The sequence below is a fragment of the Sceloporus occidentalis genome, unplaced genomic scaffold (assembly GCF_023333645.1).
Source record: "Sceloporus occidentalis isolate IW3139 unplaced genomic scaffold, rSceOcc1.0.p SCAF_1, whole genome shotgun sequence".
Lineage (NCBI taxonomy): Eukaryota > Metazoa > Chordata > Lepidosauria > Squamata > Phrynosomatidae > Sceloporus > Sceloporus occidentalis.
This window is the reverse complement of record NW_028316981.1, coordinates 165,092,349-165,110,202: the sequence shown is the minus strand read 5'-3', so window position 1 is coordinate 165,110,202 and position 17,854 is coordinate 165,092,349. Positions and strand designations below refer to the sequence as shown.

The window sequence follows — 17,854 nt, the reverse complement described above, 5'->3', positions numbered from 1 at the left end:
ACACACTACCTGATATAATTAGGGTTCTTGGAGTAGAGGTTCTTCATGAGGGTCATTACAGAAGCTTTGAACTGGGAACCAGCAGTGGGTGGACGTTTGAGTGAGGTCTTTTGGGGGTCCCCTTCGGGGAAGAGGCTGTGCAACAATGCATGCTTGGCCTTCCACATAACCTGTGACAGGTCTCTAAAGAGCAGGTCGTTATTCTTCTCTATGAATCCAGCCACGTTGTAGGTCACCTGAAATGGAGGAGGTTTAATAGAGAAGTCTCAGACACATCCTTTTGTTTCATCCATGAACATGTTGGGAAGACACAAAGAAGAGAAGGCTCAGTCTGAATGTGAGAAATAGAAACCAAATATTCTGGTCCACAAATCGGTTCATTCACTGTTCACAAGTGACTTTCTGAAATTTAACTTTGCTTTAAAAATTTCTGTTAAAGGCTTTAATTTACTATGAAGACTGCTAATTCCTCCTTTTATACAATGAAAGGAAACCCACCATCATGTTTTCTCTTACATGTTGTGCCAGTCCCAGTTCTCACTGATGTGATAAGCCAATATCCAGACTGCAATAGTAGAAATTTAGTAGAAAAACAGAATGCTTACCTATGCAAAGCTGAATACTTCTCTCTGCAAATGAATCTTCTTCACACAAATGGCAAATAGAACTACACTTAAAATATAATTCTCTCTGATATCTAATTTTCTATTTGATATGTGGGTGGGCATTTTTTTCTTTTAAAATGTTTATTTGGCAAGGTGGAGATACAGAATGGTTCCCAATTGGTAAAGGGGTCAGACAAAGGAGACTATCACAAGGGGGAATGGGATAGGGACACGATCACTTTCTTGTCCTTATCCCATCCATGACCCAAGTGAAAGTGATTGCGCAAATCACTTTCACACTGCAGCCGGCTAAAAAGCGTTTTCAGCTATCATGGTATTAACGGGTTCTTCTGTTAATACAAAAGACTGCAAATGATGACTGAAAGCAATTTCAGCTGAGGGCAGGTGTGAAAGTGATTTGTTTGACTACTCTGACGCTTCCCTGCTGAGTCCAGTGTGGGTCATGTGTGAAAGTCCTTCCCACGATTGGGCAGGAAGGATGGGACAGGGATGGGACAATGACATCCCATCCCTCGTGTGATAAACTTCAATGCTGCATACTGTTACCCTATTTATTCAACCTGTATGCAGAAAATATTGTATGAAAAGCAGGCTTAAACTCAAAGCCAGGAGGAGTGAAGGTAAGAGGAAGGAACACTAACAATCTAAGATATGCAGATGATGCAATACTACTAGCAGAAACAAAGACCTGGAGCAATTGCTGAAGAAAGTCAAGGAGGAAAGTGCCAAGGTTGGATGAAGGCTGACTAATAAAACTAACTAACTAAATAGTGACCATGAAAGATCTACAAGTATTCATAACAGACAACAAGAAAACAGAAATAGTCAAAGAATTCCCATACCCTAGTTCAAATATTGATGAGAATGGAGGCTGCAGTCAAGAAATCAGAAGGCTAGGATTGGGAAGGGCAGCTATGAAAGAACTGGACAAGATTATAAAGTGTAAAGACAAAAGTCTGAACATTAAAGTGACAGTTCTCTAAGTCATGGTATTCCACCACATATGGATGTGGGAGCTGGACAGTGAAAAAAGCCGATAGGAAGAAAATCAACTCATTTGATATGTAGTGGAAGAGAAGAATGCTCAGGATACCCTGGACAGCCAAGAAGACAAACAAATGGGTTCTGGAATAGATCAAACCTGAACTCTGCCTGGAAACCAACTTGACTAAACTGAGGCTGCTGTATTTTGGCCACATCATAAGGAATGAATCATTAGAAAAGACAATGATGCTAGGAAAGGTGGAAGGCAGTAGAAAGAAAGGAAGACACCATCAAGGAGGACACAGGCTGGTTGAAGACAGGGGGTCTTGGAGATGGTCTCACTCACAGGGTTGCCATGTTGAAGTCAACTCGATGGCAATTAGCAACAACAAAGAAACATTCAGTTTCTGAGGTCACATACTGTATGTAGCCAGAACTGGTGCTACTGAAGCACAGGAAGAGTTTGGAAGTAACAAGCCAAAGTAACATTACCTAATTATTTCACTGGTGCAATAAGTAACTTTTTCAAGGGCATTTTAAGAGGCATTTTGGTATGAATCTTTCAGATTTTATTCCATTGTTTTATAAATCCTAAAAATATTCTTCCTCAAAAAAGAACAGAAATGTCATGAACAGAATGAACAAGTTGTTATTTTTAATATTGCTATAATAAATAACAGCAATAGGTTACTTGTAAAACACTGTGACAAGTAGGGGAAATAAATTACATTCACAAAGTGACTTTCTAAGTTCTGAGCAAAGGTTTGCTTCCTCAGTTAAGCAGGTCCTGTTAGGACCATTGTTTCCTGCCTCTGCTGCACTGTCTTAATGGAACTGAGAACATATCAATAGAATACAGAGAGTGTTGAATAATAGATGGATTAATAGGTACCTTATAGGTTCAACATTTCTTAGCAGCTGAAAACTCTTGGAGTTGTAAAGGTCTCCATCTCAGTCAGCAGATTTCAAAGCACCATGGAAAAAAACCAACAACTCTAATCTGTCCATTGGATTGTTATTACTGTTTTTACAATAAAGGCTTTTCAGTTTTCTGCTTTCGAAACCAGAATACTTTGAACCATCAAAACTCAGCATCTGTAGTTCAGTATTACAAAAAAACATGGGGAAAAGAAAAGGGCCTTGATTTTTATAGACTCAAAGAAGCTTTTGACAATGTAAATTGGCTGTTTATGAGAGTAATAATGAACAAAATGAAATTGGGGGACAACTTCAATAGATGGGTGGAAATTATATATTGTGAACAAAGTGCTCAAATTTTGGTTAAGGTGAAAAAATTAATATACCAAAGATGCAAAAGGGGATTGAGGTTGTTTAATATGACAGTACAAATACTAAATAATAGAATAAGAGAGGAAAAGAACATCAGAACATTTCAAAAAAAGCATTTGCAGATGATGGTGAATATTTTAGAAAACCCAATGAAAAGTATTGAACATCTATTGAAAGTATTAAAAGAATATGGGGGATTATCAAGATTCAAGATCAACAGACACAAAAAAATGACTAAGAATATGTCTGAGGAAAAAGGGAAACTAGTACAGAAGACTGGGTTTAAGATAGAAACCAAAGTGAAATATTTGGAAGTCACTATAGCAAAAATAGCACCAGGGATGTGGTGGCTTATTGGTTAAGATGCCAATTCTGACAATCAGAAGGCCAGAAGGTTGGCAGGTCAAGGCCCAAGTGCCGCATGATGGGGTGAGCTCCTGTCACTAGTCCCAGCTTCTGCCAACCTAGCATGCAAATGCAAGTACCACTTCTCAGTGGAAAGGTAACAGCATTTGGTGCAGTCATGCTGGCCACATGATCACAAGAGTAGCCCTCGGACAATGCTGGCTCTTTGGCTTAGTAACGGAGATGGGCACCACCCCCTACAGTTAGTTACGACTAGACATTCATGTCATGGGACTACCTTTATCTTTCTAGCAAGAAACCCTATAGACCTATTCAAAAATAATTAGAGTTGTCCCTCCATATTCGCTAGGGTTAGGGGGAACAAGACCCCCATGAATATCAAAAAACCGCAAATAACAAAAACACTGTTTTTACCTGAGAGGACACCTCTCTAGGAATGTCTAGGTCCTCCAGTGCAACTCTGTGGTCAATGTCCAACATACACTGACCATAGAATGGCACTGGAGTAGCTACAAATGGTCTTTCAGTGCAACTTTTAGTTAAAGTGGACCACAGAGTTGCACTGGAGGACCTAGACAGTCCTAGAGAGAACATATTAATGAAATCCATGAATAATCAAATCTGCAAATATCAAAGCCGCAAATATGGAGGGATGACTGTATATAAAAACATGGAATGGTACAAAGAAATGATCTACTAAGATAGAATAAGCTCAAGTTATTACTTTTGGGGAAGTTCAGTTGTGTAGAGTTTTGTGTAAAAAAACACAAACTGAAAAGTAAAGATCAATACAGAAAGAGTGTTTATTATTGTTATTGTTTTTTTCTTTTTTAAGTTACGTGTTTTGTCTGAGTGTTTGTATGCATTTGTTGTTGAAGTGTTGCTATGATACTACTGTATGTTGAAAAGAAATTAAGAATTTTCAGCATAACTCAAAATCTGGTGAATCTTTATGAAAATAGAAACCCATAATTTTGGGATGCTTTTTTATTTGACCTGGAAAGATTTTCTGTATTACAGTTCTCAGAATACTTCTACCAGTATGGGCACTGGCCCTGACTGTTGTGCAATAGCAGTTCTCTTAAGTAAATCAAACATGATGCTTTTGAAATACGTTTTACTTTTGGAAACAACACTGTAACCCGCTGCACTAATGGTACCTTGCTACCTTCCCCTTCCTGCTGAAAGGCTCCCAGAACCATTTACCTTGCCAGCATAGTGATGAATACGAAAGCAGTTTGCAGACAAGCTGGAGTCCATTATATGCTTCGCATTCTGTGTAACTCTGCTCTCATAGCGTTGATGATCCTTAAATGTGACATTGAGTTTGTTGAGGAATGTAGCTTCAGTTACCTTCCCTGGGCGAAGGCATTCCTCATCCAGCATGGCCAGGATCCCACCTGTGTTCTATGCAAAGAATGTGCAGTTACAACCCATTTCTTGTTGCCCCTCTCTATGTCCTGATCTGGATAAACAGGTCATTTAACCTAACTGCTGACTTGAAAGGGAATGGTGGGGAAGGGGAGAAAGTAGCGTGCAGACTTGGTATTTTTCTTTGCAATTATCATTTTCAGTGGAAATTAGAAGGGGGTTAAGGTCCCCTTATCTGAAATATTTGGGACTAGAAGTATTCTGGATTTTGGGGGGGGGGAAACCCCAAGATTATGGAGTATTTGTATTTATATAATGAGACATCTTGGATATGGGACCCAAATTTAAACATGAAATTAAATTTTGTTTCATATACAGCTTATACACATAGCTTCAGGACAATTTTATATACAATTTTAATAGTTTTGTGAATGAAACAAAGTTTGTGTACACTTAACCATCAGAAAACAAAGGTGTCACTATCTCAGCCACCCATGTGGATGATTTTGGAGTATTTCGGATTTTGGAATTTCCAATAATGGAGACTCAACCTGTATTAGGCAGCTCAACCACTGACAGACAAACAATGAATGCTCTCGCACCCTACAAAGTCTTCAGAGACTGAAAGAGACATGATACAGGGCAGAACAGTAGAGCACTTAGCCACAGATAACTGGAAACTTTTCTTTCATGTCCCTCTATAACTTAACATATCTTAGAATCCAGGGCAATCTATTCTCAACAATTTTTAGAGACCTGAACCGAGGCCTCCCGAGTACCATCCCAACACACTGACCAGACATACCATTAGCACCTGACACTCCACAAGTACTGGAAGAAAATAATGACTATACAGTACAAGGGTGTGTGTGGATATATGGATTAAAACCATAACCTTGCTGCAAGTTTATCCACCATCATCCAGAGAACAACTTACATCTTCTATCAAGTTACAGATGATGCTGTTATCAAAATAGTCCACAGAAGTCCAAGTAATGCCCTGAAGGAGAAGAGGGAAATTAGGTGGTCAATAGAAAGAGAACTCACACAACCTGGCTTCCTCTGTTGCATTTTGAAAGGTTGTCATGTTGCCTCACTAACAAGGAACAAACCCATTGATGTTGCTCAGGCTGGATCCTGGGGCCCAGCAGGGATCAAAATGCACAATCTAAGAATTGCAAAGACCTTGGCATTAGAACCCAGATTGGCATGAGCATGTGGGACCAAGACTGCATGGCACAGCACTTTTCTTTCTTGTCATTTTTTTTTTAATTGCTCTCAGGGCAGATGGATGGTCATATACTTAGATATATATACTCTTTAAAAAAAGGATAATCCTGCCCCATTTATTAAATGGCAGTGAACATGCACACATCAGCATATCCCTTTTCATGCTGCCACCACTGAATAGTATGGAGAGTGATGATCTGTGAATGATCAAATTTGTGAAGCCAAAGCTCACAGATCCGAAGAGCCAACTGTATATCCTTTTCTCCATCTCATTTATTCCCAAGTAAATGTGTTTGTAAAACAAAAACGTTTGTTCTATTGCTGTAAGCATGATGGTACTATGATTTAAATTAGTTTAAAATGCAACCAGCATGTGCCTAAAGATTGTTTTTTTTAAAAAATCTGTTAAAACACTACTGCTGCAACACAGCCATTGTAAAACATGTAATGACATCCAAGAGAGTGAAGATTTGTTCAAAGGGTGTTTGCCTTCTTCTGGGGGTGAGAGAGTGTGATTTGCCCAAGGTTAACCAGTGGATTTCCATGGCTGAACAGGAATTCGAATCCTGATCTCCAAAGCTATATCCCAGTGCTGAAACGACTACAACATGCTGGTTCACAAACCACTAACATGAACCAAATCTGCTTCTGGGGAGGGCATATCTACCTCCCGGATGTACTCCTCTTGCTCCTCCTTCAGGGTCAGCAGGATGAAGATCTGCTGGAGTTTTTCATTACAGTAATTGATAATGAACTGCTCAAAGCTGTTGTCCTGCAAAGAGGAAAAAATCAGACAGAAATGTAGAAAGCAAAGGTATACTGTGTAAAGCAATACTGGGCAATCCCTCCACATGTTTTGGAACTCCCATGATGTGTTCCCAGTGGCCATGCTGAGTGAGGCTGATGGGAGCTGAAGTCTGGAGTAACAAAATTTCCCAATGTATAGACTACAGAATGTATGTATTTTAAAGCCCAAGATGAACTGAGTGATCTCTACATCAACTTTGAAGACTTTTACCAAATGTCTGCCTTAAGAAGGCAGTTAAGAAGAATATCTACCACTCACTTGAAAAATCTCAAAGCCGTAAATATCCAGAACACCCATCACTTTCTTGCGCTCAGTTGTTGTCACCTAAAAAAACAGAGAGCTCATGATTACCAGTTTCATTGGATCACAATGTCCTGAATGCATTTACAGTACATTTCTTAATCTTCTGAGCCATTCAGCTAGGAATACATAGGACCAACTCTTTTATCCACCCTTATTAAGTGTGATAGAAACAAGATATGCATCTTACTGAATAGCCTTCTCAGGAATGCCTAACCCTGTTTGTCTATAGTTACAAATGCAGCTTAAGAGGATCTGGAGAAATCTTTTAATCAGATTGATAGAGCTACCCTACACACTCACTTTGATGCTCTCATTAATCCTGTTAATCAGCCAGTTGAATAGCCGGTTATACATGTTCTTTGCCAGGGCATCCCGCACATAGTAACCCTAGGAACAAAGACAAATGTGGTCAGACCATGAAATACATTTCTTAATCACAGTGGGGAAATTATGTTGGGAAGGGGAAAACTCTGCTGGTCCACCACATCAGACAGGTCCAAAACACATGGCAGAAATAACTCGGTTTGAGACTGTTTTAACTGCCCTGGCTCAGTGCTAGAGAATCCTGGGAAATGTAGTTTGTTGGTTCATGGTTGGTTCATGGTCTGGCATCAGTCAGACAGACTACCATCGTGAGTTGCACTGTACTAAATTACATATAACAGTTTTGCAGCAGCATTATAATGTAGCAGATAAATGTGGACTTTGGAAAACAGCAAATAATTAAATGTAGCGCAGCTCTTCTCCTTGCTCTCCCTAAAGGGCTGTGGAACAATCAGGACTGAGTCAGTTTTAATGGACTTCCACAAGCCTGATAGACCTCCTGCAGGGGGTAAATTCAGTCAACAGGGTGTTACCAGTAAAAAGATCTTGCTCCCTGGGGCTATCAGGCTGACCTAAGACATCTGTACTTTAGGGGGGCAACTTTTTATACTACCAAAATGAATTTGCACCAGTGATTCTGTGTCTATGTTGCATGTCAAAAGAATAGAAAACCTGAGTCACTTGCCAGACTGCTTGAAGTGGCTCAAAGCCAACTTGAAATAATTTAACTGTCCTCACCTTTGATTCCAACGAACTGATTGAGAGGATAGGCCTGAGTCGTCTTTGAAGAAAATCATAATGCAAACATCCCACAATGAAAATTTCTCTATGGGAAGCAGCAGCATAAAAAAAAAAGTATATGTGTGTGTTTGTGTGCGTGTGTGTATGAGCATGCATCCCTATGCCCAATACTCACTTGTGGTACACTCAGAGTTGTCACCACCTTCTCTTGATTGGTTTCCATTGTGCGAGAACACAAAGCTTGCTCTAGTGCAGATTCATCCACCTGGATCAGCTGACAGATCTCTCGGAGTACTGCAAATGTGAAAGATGCGGGGGTGTAAAAGAGACAACAAAATGCCCATTACTGTCTTTCCCTGACAATGACAGCACATTGTAAATCATGGAACCATGGTAGGGTTCAGGTCACATGCCAGAGGGCCTGACCAGAGGCAAGACATTGGCAGATGGTGGATGTGACCAGGGCTAGTGTCCACCTTATATCCTCTCATACCCAGAGACACAGAGTGAATAACACACAGAGTGGCTTCTGCTTGTTCACACCCACTATTTCCTACTTATATTTGTGTGGATAACTGGTGCGAATGAGAAGTAACCATGCCCTGTGCCATTCTCTTTATCAGAGCTAGCCCAAGACATTTTGCTGTCAAAGGCAAATGACAAGATGAGGCTTCCTCCCATGACAGGAAGCAAAGCTGATGAGAAGTATACTTCGGTATTTATTGTAATACTTTTTTCCCCTATGTTTGTTAAACTGTTGTTATTAACAAAACTTTATTTTATTCTGTTGGCGCATTTCAGGTATGAACCCTTCTTAACAACAGCTTAACAAACATAGATTTTTTTTTAATTGCAATAAGATCACTGGAGAATATCTCTCATCTCCAAGCATTTAACAGTGTTTTTCCTTCATTTTCTCAAGCAGCAAAGCTGACCAGACTGGCAGGCCAATTTTACTGTATCACTAGCAAAATGGGCAGCATATTCCACTGTACATAGGGATAGCAGGTTAGCTCAGGAGGCAAATAATAGAGTCCCAATAATTTTACCCTTCTAACACCTCCCTCTGTATAGTGGAAGGCCCAGCCCAGTCCTCCATGTGGACTGTGTTCTCAATCCACCTGGGAACACTTGTTTGACACACTGTGGGTCACACTATTCCCAAGTGCCAGCCTCCCAATCATAGTTGTGTCCACACAGCCCATCAAATGGCTCTTTGGCAGACTTAAATCTGGAGTTAAGGGGAGGAGAACTACAAGATGGCCATTCATCACTATATGAAACATATTCATATAGTGACAGTGTCTAGTAAACCTCAGCCCAGGAAATTACGAAGTCTACGCTAACCTTAGGCATTTTGTGTGTGCCAGTTGTTTAACTGCCTCCGAAATAAACAAAGATATTCTATTTTTGGCATTAGTTTCATGGTTGTAAAAGTAACATGTCAACAGCCCTGAGAGACAATGGCACACAACTGAATATGGGACTAAAAATAAATATGGCTAAAAGTGGTGAAAGGAAGAGAGGAATCCAACATTTGCCCTTTGTACAAATGGATAGAAATGGAAATTGCCAATTTTCTAAAGAACTAGTTTCAAAGTGTGTTCTGGTAAGCCTTGAAGCTCATCATGGGGTTCTTCAGGAATGGTCAAAGCTTGGAAGTAATAAGTTGCTTTGGGGAATATCTCATTTTCTATTTTCTATTTTACCCAACCTTTAACAGGATTTTTTTTTTCCTTTTTAGCACTTGTATTGTTTAATTTCTTTTTAATTGGTTTTTATTTGAGGGTTTTATGATTGGGGGGAGGGTCGGGATATGCCATTTCTTTTTAATCATGATTGTAATTTTAACTGTTTGATGTTTTAATACCTGTTGCAATCCGCCTTGTTTCCCTATAGGGAAAAGGTGGAATAGAAATAATAATAATAATAATAATAATAATAATAATAATAATAATTATTATTATTATTATTCCAGTTCAGCAAGTAAAAGTTTCTAGTAACTTTTGAAAGTTACTATATAAAGAGAGTTTAAGAGCCATTTTGACAGAATTGTTTCTCCAATTTTGATGTAATTCTCTAACTATCCTAAGGGTTTCTTTTAAAAATGTAATGGAAAGTACTGAAAAATAACAAGCACTATGCTGAATTATTTATTTCCAAAAGTTTATAACATCTAATAACAGTGAATAATTTTTTAAATTATTTAACACATAACAGGATTTAATTACTTTTAAAAAGTAACATTCTATGCTCTGGGAATGGCAGTTTATCCTCTTGAAAGATGCAATCATCCCACAATCCCAAAATAATCTCAGCCTCTACTGGATTTTGGAGCCTAAAGGGAGCAAGTTTCCCTTGAAGCCAGTCACAGCTGCCTGTTCTAGCAGCTATGTTTCGCCTTCTAAATAGATTTGCACAGTAGCTCTAAATGGTTCTCCCACTACTGGCCATGATGAGAGGTGTACTATGAGTCCAGTAACCTCTGGAAGGCCATGCTCCTCACCTCTGGCCTAGTTCCGGCATGCTGAAGATCCCAGGGATATTGCCTGGCAACAGAAGAGAAGCACAACCCTTGGGCTTTGACAGTTAGAGAAAACAAAAGTTGTCTGCTATTTTGGATGCCTAAATATTGTCTGCTGAGATAACAGAGTTCCCCACTCTCTTCTCCCTGAGTACTCCCTTCCACCACCAGTACCTCTCAATAATCACATGGAGGTATAGTTCTTCATGTTTTGGACTACAGATCCCATCATTCCTGATAACAAAATATGGTAAGTACACATGTCCCTCTACATCCGCTGGGGTTATGGGCACAGGACCCCCATGAATGTGGAAAAACTGCAAATAACAGAAACACTATGTATTTACCTTAGAGAACACCTCTCTAGGAATCTCTAGGTCCTTCAGTGAGACTTTTGGTTAAAGCTGAGCATAGAGTTGCACTGGAGGACCTAGATATTTCTAGAGAGAACATATTAATCAAATCTGTGAATAATCAAATCTGCAAAAGTCAAAGCCATAAATGTGGAGGACAAATGTAATGCCAAAACACCTGGAAGGCTCAAATAGATAGACAAATAAATAAATAAATAGATAGATAGATAGATAGATAGATAGATAGATAGATAGATAGATAGATAATATAGTATATTTATAGCCCACCTCTCCCCAAAAGATCAAGGAGGGTAACAATCATAAAAACATAATAACACAATTAAGCCCTCAAATTAAAACACAAAACATTAAAAAATACAATCAAATTATTAAGTTAACCCACATTAAAATGAGGCAATTTGGGAGAATTAAGCTGCCACAGTTGTGGGACAATAGGGGAGCCTGTTTGTCAGTCTGGGAATGCCCACCGGAAGAGATCCATTTTGATAGCCTCCTTCAATGCATCAAGAGTTGTAATATGATGGATATCCTCCGGTAGGTCATTCCAGAGTTTAGGAGCGGCTGATGAAAAGGTCCTCTGGGTAGCTACAGCAAGCCTGGACTTCTTTGGATGTAGTAAATTGCTCCCAGAGGACCTGAGTATGTGGCGTGGATCATATGGAAGGAGACACTCCTGCAAGTAAGCTGGACCTAAGCCATGTAGGGCTTTAAAGGATAGGACTTTATTCGGTCAACAACAACAACAATATCTATTATCATCAAATATGTAGATAGAAGGATAGGTGCTTACATCATCATTAACATCATCATCATCAAAACAACTCTTTTATCTGAAAATGAAGGGAGAAAGGAAAGGAAAGGGCAACTGCTTGCCCTGAACCATTCCTTAGGGAGAAAGTGTCATTGCTTATTGTGCAAACTGACACCTCTGCAGCCTACTCCTCCTCCCTGTCAGCACCTACTTTTCCTCCACATCAATGGAAGCTCAGAGGATGAGGAAACATAAATATGATGTTATACTGTTGTTTACTAGATGTTGTCATTCAAGAGAACATTGATGTGATGTGTATCAGTTTCTTTTGACTGAAGCCATTCACCTCTGTATCAGCAAAATTTGAATGGATAGTATCTCCACCCCTCTCCCTTTCCCAGATCTCTCACATGGGGCACCCTACCTTCCAAATCTGTTTAACAAAACTAAATAATGATGGCACCATGAACTGTCTGTCTAGCATGGCACAGAAGTAGGAATATGAAGCCTGTGAGCAACAAACCTCAGGCATTCATACATGGGATGAAAAGTTTGGATTCTCAAAATCCCCTGTGGCAGGTGCAACTAAGCTTGAACTAAGTCCTCCCTGTAAAGCTGGAGACAATACACCCCACTCTACTGACCCTTGTCATCTTGGATACCACAAGACTCTGCCCCACTGGCTTGATATTGTTCCCGCAGCTGCACGTTGCCCAGTTTTAGGACAACAGCTGTCACTTCCAGCACTGCTGTCATCTCTGATGGAGAGAAGCCAATGTCTCGCATTGCATCCTTCATGAAAACAAAATCAGGATAGAGTATTAAACATGATAAAGACCCTCAGTTCATCTCCTTCCAGACCTAAGCAAAGTGTGTGAGAGCAGTAGAAACTAAGGCAAAATCCAATGAGGCTTTTGCAGCCAAGACTGAGTGTGAGATGAAAAGGACAAGAATAGAGATATGGTTTGTACAGTTCCACTGGTTCTAATATAACATTATAGTACAGTTGGCCCTTCTTATACATGGACTTTTAATACACGGATTCAAGCATACACGGTTTGAAAATGTTCAGAAAAAGTATAAATTTCAAATATCAAACCTTGATTTTCCATTTTTTATAAGAGACACTATTTTGCTATGTCATTATATTGAATGGGACTTGAGCATCCATGGATTTTGTTATACACAGGGGATTTTGGAACCAAACCCCAGCATATAACAAGGGTCCACTGTACTGTTTATCCTCAATGTTCACTCTGTTCAGGGTCTTAGCCATGATATCTCAAGAATACTTCATTTCATGCCCTTCCTCCTTGTTTTTAGCCATCCTTCCCCTGCCTCATCAAACAGTCAATCAGAGGTTTATGGCCAAAGAGCATGTTCAGTTCTCATTTGACCATTTTGGGACTGGGGTTCCCCTTGTTGTTGTTTTTTTCCCCTTTGGAATATTTTTCTATGTCTGTAAAATGAGTGGTTTCCCTCAGGGCAACAAATATTCCATAGAATCATAGAATCATAGGCGCGTTACAGACCTCCCAAAACAGGCGGTCTCGCGCCGCTGCCAGTTGCTGCGTCCGGGAACCGCAGCAGCCAAACCGCGCGGTTCCCGGACGCAGCAACAAAGAAGCGCCAAAATGGCGCTTCTTCCTGGGCCCCAGAAGAGGCGCAGCAAGGTGCGAGGCGTGCACTCGCAGCGCCACTTCCAGTGCACGACGTCTGGACGCTGCGCGTGCACGATGTCCGGACACTGCGCGTCCACGACATCAAAATGGCGGTGCCCATCTGTATGCGGCGTCACCATTTTGACGTAGTTGTTATGCGCAAGGGGCAAGGCACGTCAGGAAGCACCGCCCCTCGCGCGTAACAACAGCACCCCATAGGGCCCGTCCAGAACGCGCCAAAGAATCATAGAGTTGGAAAAGACCACAAGGGCCATCCAGTCCAACCCCCTGCCATCACCTAGGATAGCAACCACATAAGAAGATAACCTTGAAAAATGTTTTTGCTATTACAGTGCGTCGTTCACTTACATGGGGGATCCATTCTGGACACCACAACACCCACCTAAAGGAAATACCACATATGCTTGAGCCCCATTGAAAACAATGGGGCTCGTGCACGCACGCCTTTGCCTTTTCCAGCATGCGGCTTTCAGTGTAAGCTGAAAGCCTTGTATGATGCAGGCACACTGTACTACATACAGGGATGGCCTTTTGCCTCTCTCTGATCAATAAAATTCACATCCCAGACCCATCAGCTCATACCTGAACAACTTTGAAGTTGGCTGCATCATCCATACCCTGCAGGTTTGAGGCCTCTCTGTTAAGGTAGTCATAAAGATTGCAGTTTCGCTCCAGCCTTAATTGTTCTGTTGAAGAGAAAGAAATGGGATCACCATTATGGCCTCTTTAGTTGTCATCCCCTCAGGAACTGGCAAAACCTGTATTTGTTCCCTTAGAAAAAACCTATGACATTAATGGGGTCTCCATAAACCAACAGGCAATTTGAAGGCACATGCACACACATGCCTTTCTTCAGTCACTCTTCTGCATCAAGTAAGCAGTGATGTCTTCCCCATTCTCAAGTCCCAAAAACTTCCCCACAAAGTAGTATATTTTCATTAAATATGTGAGAATTATATCTTTTGGGGAATTTCTGGCACAGTTCTATTTCCATTTACTCAAAATTAAGTTCCACTGAAGTAGTATTCAAAGATATAGCCGTGTTAATCTGTAGAATCAGTATGTAGATCTTGTAGCACCTTTGAGACTAAGTGAAAGAAAGAAGTTGGCAGCATGAGTTTTCATAGACTTAAGTCTACTTCCTCAGATGCATTTGGTGGAGTAGAAGGCCAGACCAACCCATATATGCCATTGGTGCATGAGAATGTTAATTCTCACTGAACTCAGTTCATTGAGAACTCAGTTCGTCTGAGTTCAGTGAGGCTTACTTTTCAGAAAGTGCTTCAGGAGTATGTTGTTGATTTCTCCAAATATACTGTACAATTAACTTTTACAGACAGTCGCTTTTGACAGTTATATGCCAAACCTCTAAGATTATATTCCATGAAACCATCATAATCCATTGAAATTTGTACTATATGTGCCACCAAACTCTTTGTGCATATATCAGAGGACAGGATTTCTTAACTCCATCAAAGCAGAAATTTGGGGAGGGGTTATTTACTGCACTACTTACAGCTGTTAGAATTACTCCTTCTTTGTAACTACTAAAGTACAGAAACCCTGCCCTCCTTTCTTTTCTGATTTGACATTATTCTGTTGTGTAACATTCTTAGCTATCTATTGGCAGGCAGGACAAAGATTTTTGGGAAATGGCCTTATAAAGACCAATTGGTAGGTCCTGGCACAACCATTTTAAGTTCCAAATCTATGATCACCTTTGGAAAATCACACGTCAGTGGACTGATGAGGTTTGAAACCCCCTGAGAGGATCTACCAATTGACCCTTTCTGCATTTTTGTCAGCTAGAACAGCCTCTTCTGAATCTTTCTCCACTTCCTGGAGTCCCAAGTCCTAACCCTCTGTAACCAAAGAAACTCTTAAGCATGAAGGACATACTGAGCAGCTGGTCAGAAGCTCCAGACAGAAGCTGATAGAAGATGTGGAAATTTCTCTCGCCCTTCACATGATGCACCACTCGAGATTTCTCTAGCAGGTCTAAGAATAAACCAGGGAGGAAGGGAAAGGACAGAGGAGAGGAGGAAGAAGATGCAAGGCTTTAAAGGGCAGGAGACAAAATTAAGCCATGAGGAATCTGAGTTCATTCTTCTGCTCAGAAAGTTCTTTCTGTCATTAACTCTTACACACATGGAGTACCACACTAATATTTAGAGGCCCAGTCTCTGATAACGTTAACACTTCTAGCAGTGAAGGAGTTCCAAGCCAGATTCAGTTTAGGATACAAGTTCTCTCTTTACACCAGCTAGACTTGGTCAGGCAGCCATGAAAGATTCTAGTAGTCTTAACAGAGGGCCAGCTCCATCTTTGAGAAGGCTAGTACTGGCATCGTGTAGTGGTATGAGCATTGGACTATGACTCTGGAGACCAGGGTTCGATTCCTAGTTTGGCATGGAAGCTTACTAGGTGATCTTGGACAAATCATGGTTTCTCAGCCTCAGAGGCTGGCAATGGAGAACTCTCTCTGAACAAACCTGGCCAAGAAAACCCCTTGATAGGTCCACCTGAGGATCGCCATAAGTCGGAAAAGACTTGAAGGCACACAATTACAAAAGTACTTGACATGGTGCCACCTAGTGGCTGGAGCTGGCATTTTCATTGCTCACTAAACATCAGAGCACTCAGCTTAGGACATCGCATTACCTTTTAACCTGGCAGCAACCTAACGAGCTGCAGCCAGGACACGGCAAAGAGGTAGGTATTATTGCATTGTAAGTCACTGTAAGGATGCTGGCACCCAGCGATTCAGCAGCAACTTACAATGTGATGCTACCTGTCTCCATATTGCATTCCAACTGTAGCCCATTAGGCTGCTGCCGGGTTAAAAGGTAATGCAATGAAGTCCTTAGTGTCATCCCAGGGCAAAGGTAAGGAGCATGTCACATGCAGGCGGAGGCTTGGGATCCTGGTAGGGCCTTGGATCTTTCCAGGTGCTAACACTGGGCTGAGCACATTTTAAGAACATGTGTCTGAATGTGAAACTTGGGTATGCCATCAAATGACTTTTGCAGTCTTGAGTGTTTGCTTGGATTTTGTTTGTTTGTTCGAAATACTCTCTACAAAACTGCATGATATTACTGTACTTACATTTGTTCAAAGTCAGCAGCCACCCCTCCCTCCATCTTTATTTTTAAAGCCTTTTGGGGAGAGTGCAACTGATGGGAGAAATGTAAGAACAAGGGCAGAGGCTGAACCATTCCCCATCTGACTCTTTCACATTTGCATCTGAAAAAAGGGACTCCCAAGACGGTTTTAGCAGCCGCCATAAAAGCATTGTTAATCAAACAACAGAAACAAGAACTAAGATGTTAGTTATTAGGCAGCTATGAAATACTATAAACAAATTAAGAAATAATACATCTCCAACTATTAACAAACAGTAGCAGCAATAATGAATTGAGAGGTGTGGCTGCACTACAGAATTAATCAGTTTGACACCACTTTAACTGCCAAAACTCTATCCTATAGAATCCTGGGATTTGTAGTTTGGTAAGATATTCAGCCTGGTCTGTCAGAGAGCTCTGGTGCTTCACCAAACTACAGACCCCAGCATTCTGTAGGATTCAGTCACACTAGTTAAAATGGTGTCAAATTGCTTTAATTCTGCAGTGTGACTACAGCCTGGGACAGATGAATCCTCCAAGAAAGTTCTGCTGAAAAGTACCTAATAATGTTATTGTTTTTAATTAATGACTGAAAGTGCAGAAAAGCAGGTAAAGTAAGGGCAGAGCATTGCATATTTACACATCATGCCCATTTAGGTGCTATAAAGATATAGGTATTGCAAGCATATAAGTAGATGAGGGATAAGCATGTTAGCTTTGCCTCTCCTTCTTACTTATTTCCATCAACTTCTACAGATGTAGAAGGAAACTTACTTTATCATTTATTTATTGAACTTTTATGCATAATGATGAAACCTTTAAAAGGGCTAAGCATCTTTTTGGTGATCATATTTAGGATTAGTCCCTTTACATGCTCCCTTCCCACTTCTTCACAGTTTATATTTGTTTATGTGAGAAAATAGATCTGCTTCATTCTACATTTATTTGCTTTTACTGTAATAAATCATTACAGAGACTATCAAGCCATACCATGTACTAGCATGTCTGTGTTTTCCTACTTTTAAGCATAATTGATTTACTCATGTCATACTGCGTTGCAAGCATCTTCTCCTTGAGAGTAATGTCTTCTCTTTCCATTTTGCTATTGATATATTTTGGCCTGATGCCTACATTTAAGCAATCTTTATCCTCATTCCCTTCCAAATAAACTCATATTATTTGAGAAGTAAGAAAGCATTGTTGTTGTTAACTGCCCTCGAGTTGATCTTGACTCATGGCGACTTTGTGGATGAGACTTCTCCAAGACCCCCATCCTCAACTGCTCTGCTGAGGTCCTGCAGATTCAGGTGCATGCTTTCCCTGATAGTCTATCCATCTGATGTGCAGTATTCCTCTTG

At 40.5% G+C, this 17,854-nt stretch overlaps 1 protein-coding gene across 2 annotated transcripts in view; it reads right to left on the bottom strand.

Annotated features, from left to right (window-relative positions):
• Positions 1–17,854, bottom strand: part of LOC149322647 (unconventional myosin-Ia-like) — a 76,242-nt gene that overhangs the window by 33,422 nt on the left and 24,966 nt on the right. For both annotated transcript variants that reach the window (XM_089480937.1, XM_089480943.1), the window contains exons 7-16: positions 15,274–15,372; positions 13,957–14,060; positions 12,337–12,484; positions 8,219–8,337; positions 7,279–7,365; positions 6,934–6,999; positions 6,535–6,639; positions 5,575–5,637; positions 4,473–4,673; positions 10–236 (exon numbers count right to left, since the gene is read on the bottom strand). In XM_089480937.1, coding sequence (XP_089337063.1) covers positions 10–236; positions 4,473–4,673; positions 5,575–5,637; positions 6,535–6,639; positions 6,934–6,999; positions 7,279–7,365; positions 8,219–8,337; positions 12,337–12,484; positions 13,957–14,060; positions 15,274–15,372 — 1,219 coding nt within the window. The remainder of the gene's footprint in view (positions 1–9; positions 237–4,472; positions 4,674–5,574; positions 5,638–6,534; positions 6,640–6,933; positions 7,000–7,278; positions 7,366–8,218; positions 8,338–12,336; positions 12,485–13,956; positions 14,061–15,273; positions 15,373–17,854) is intronic.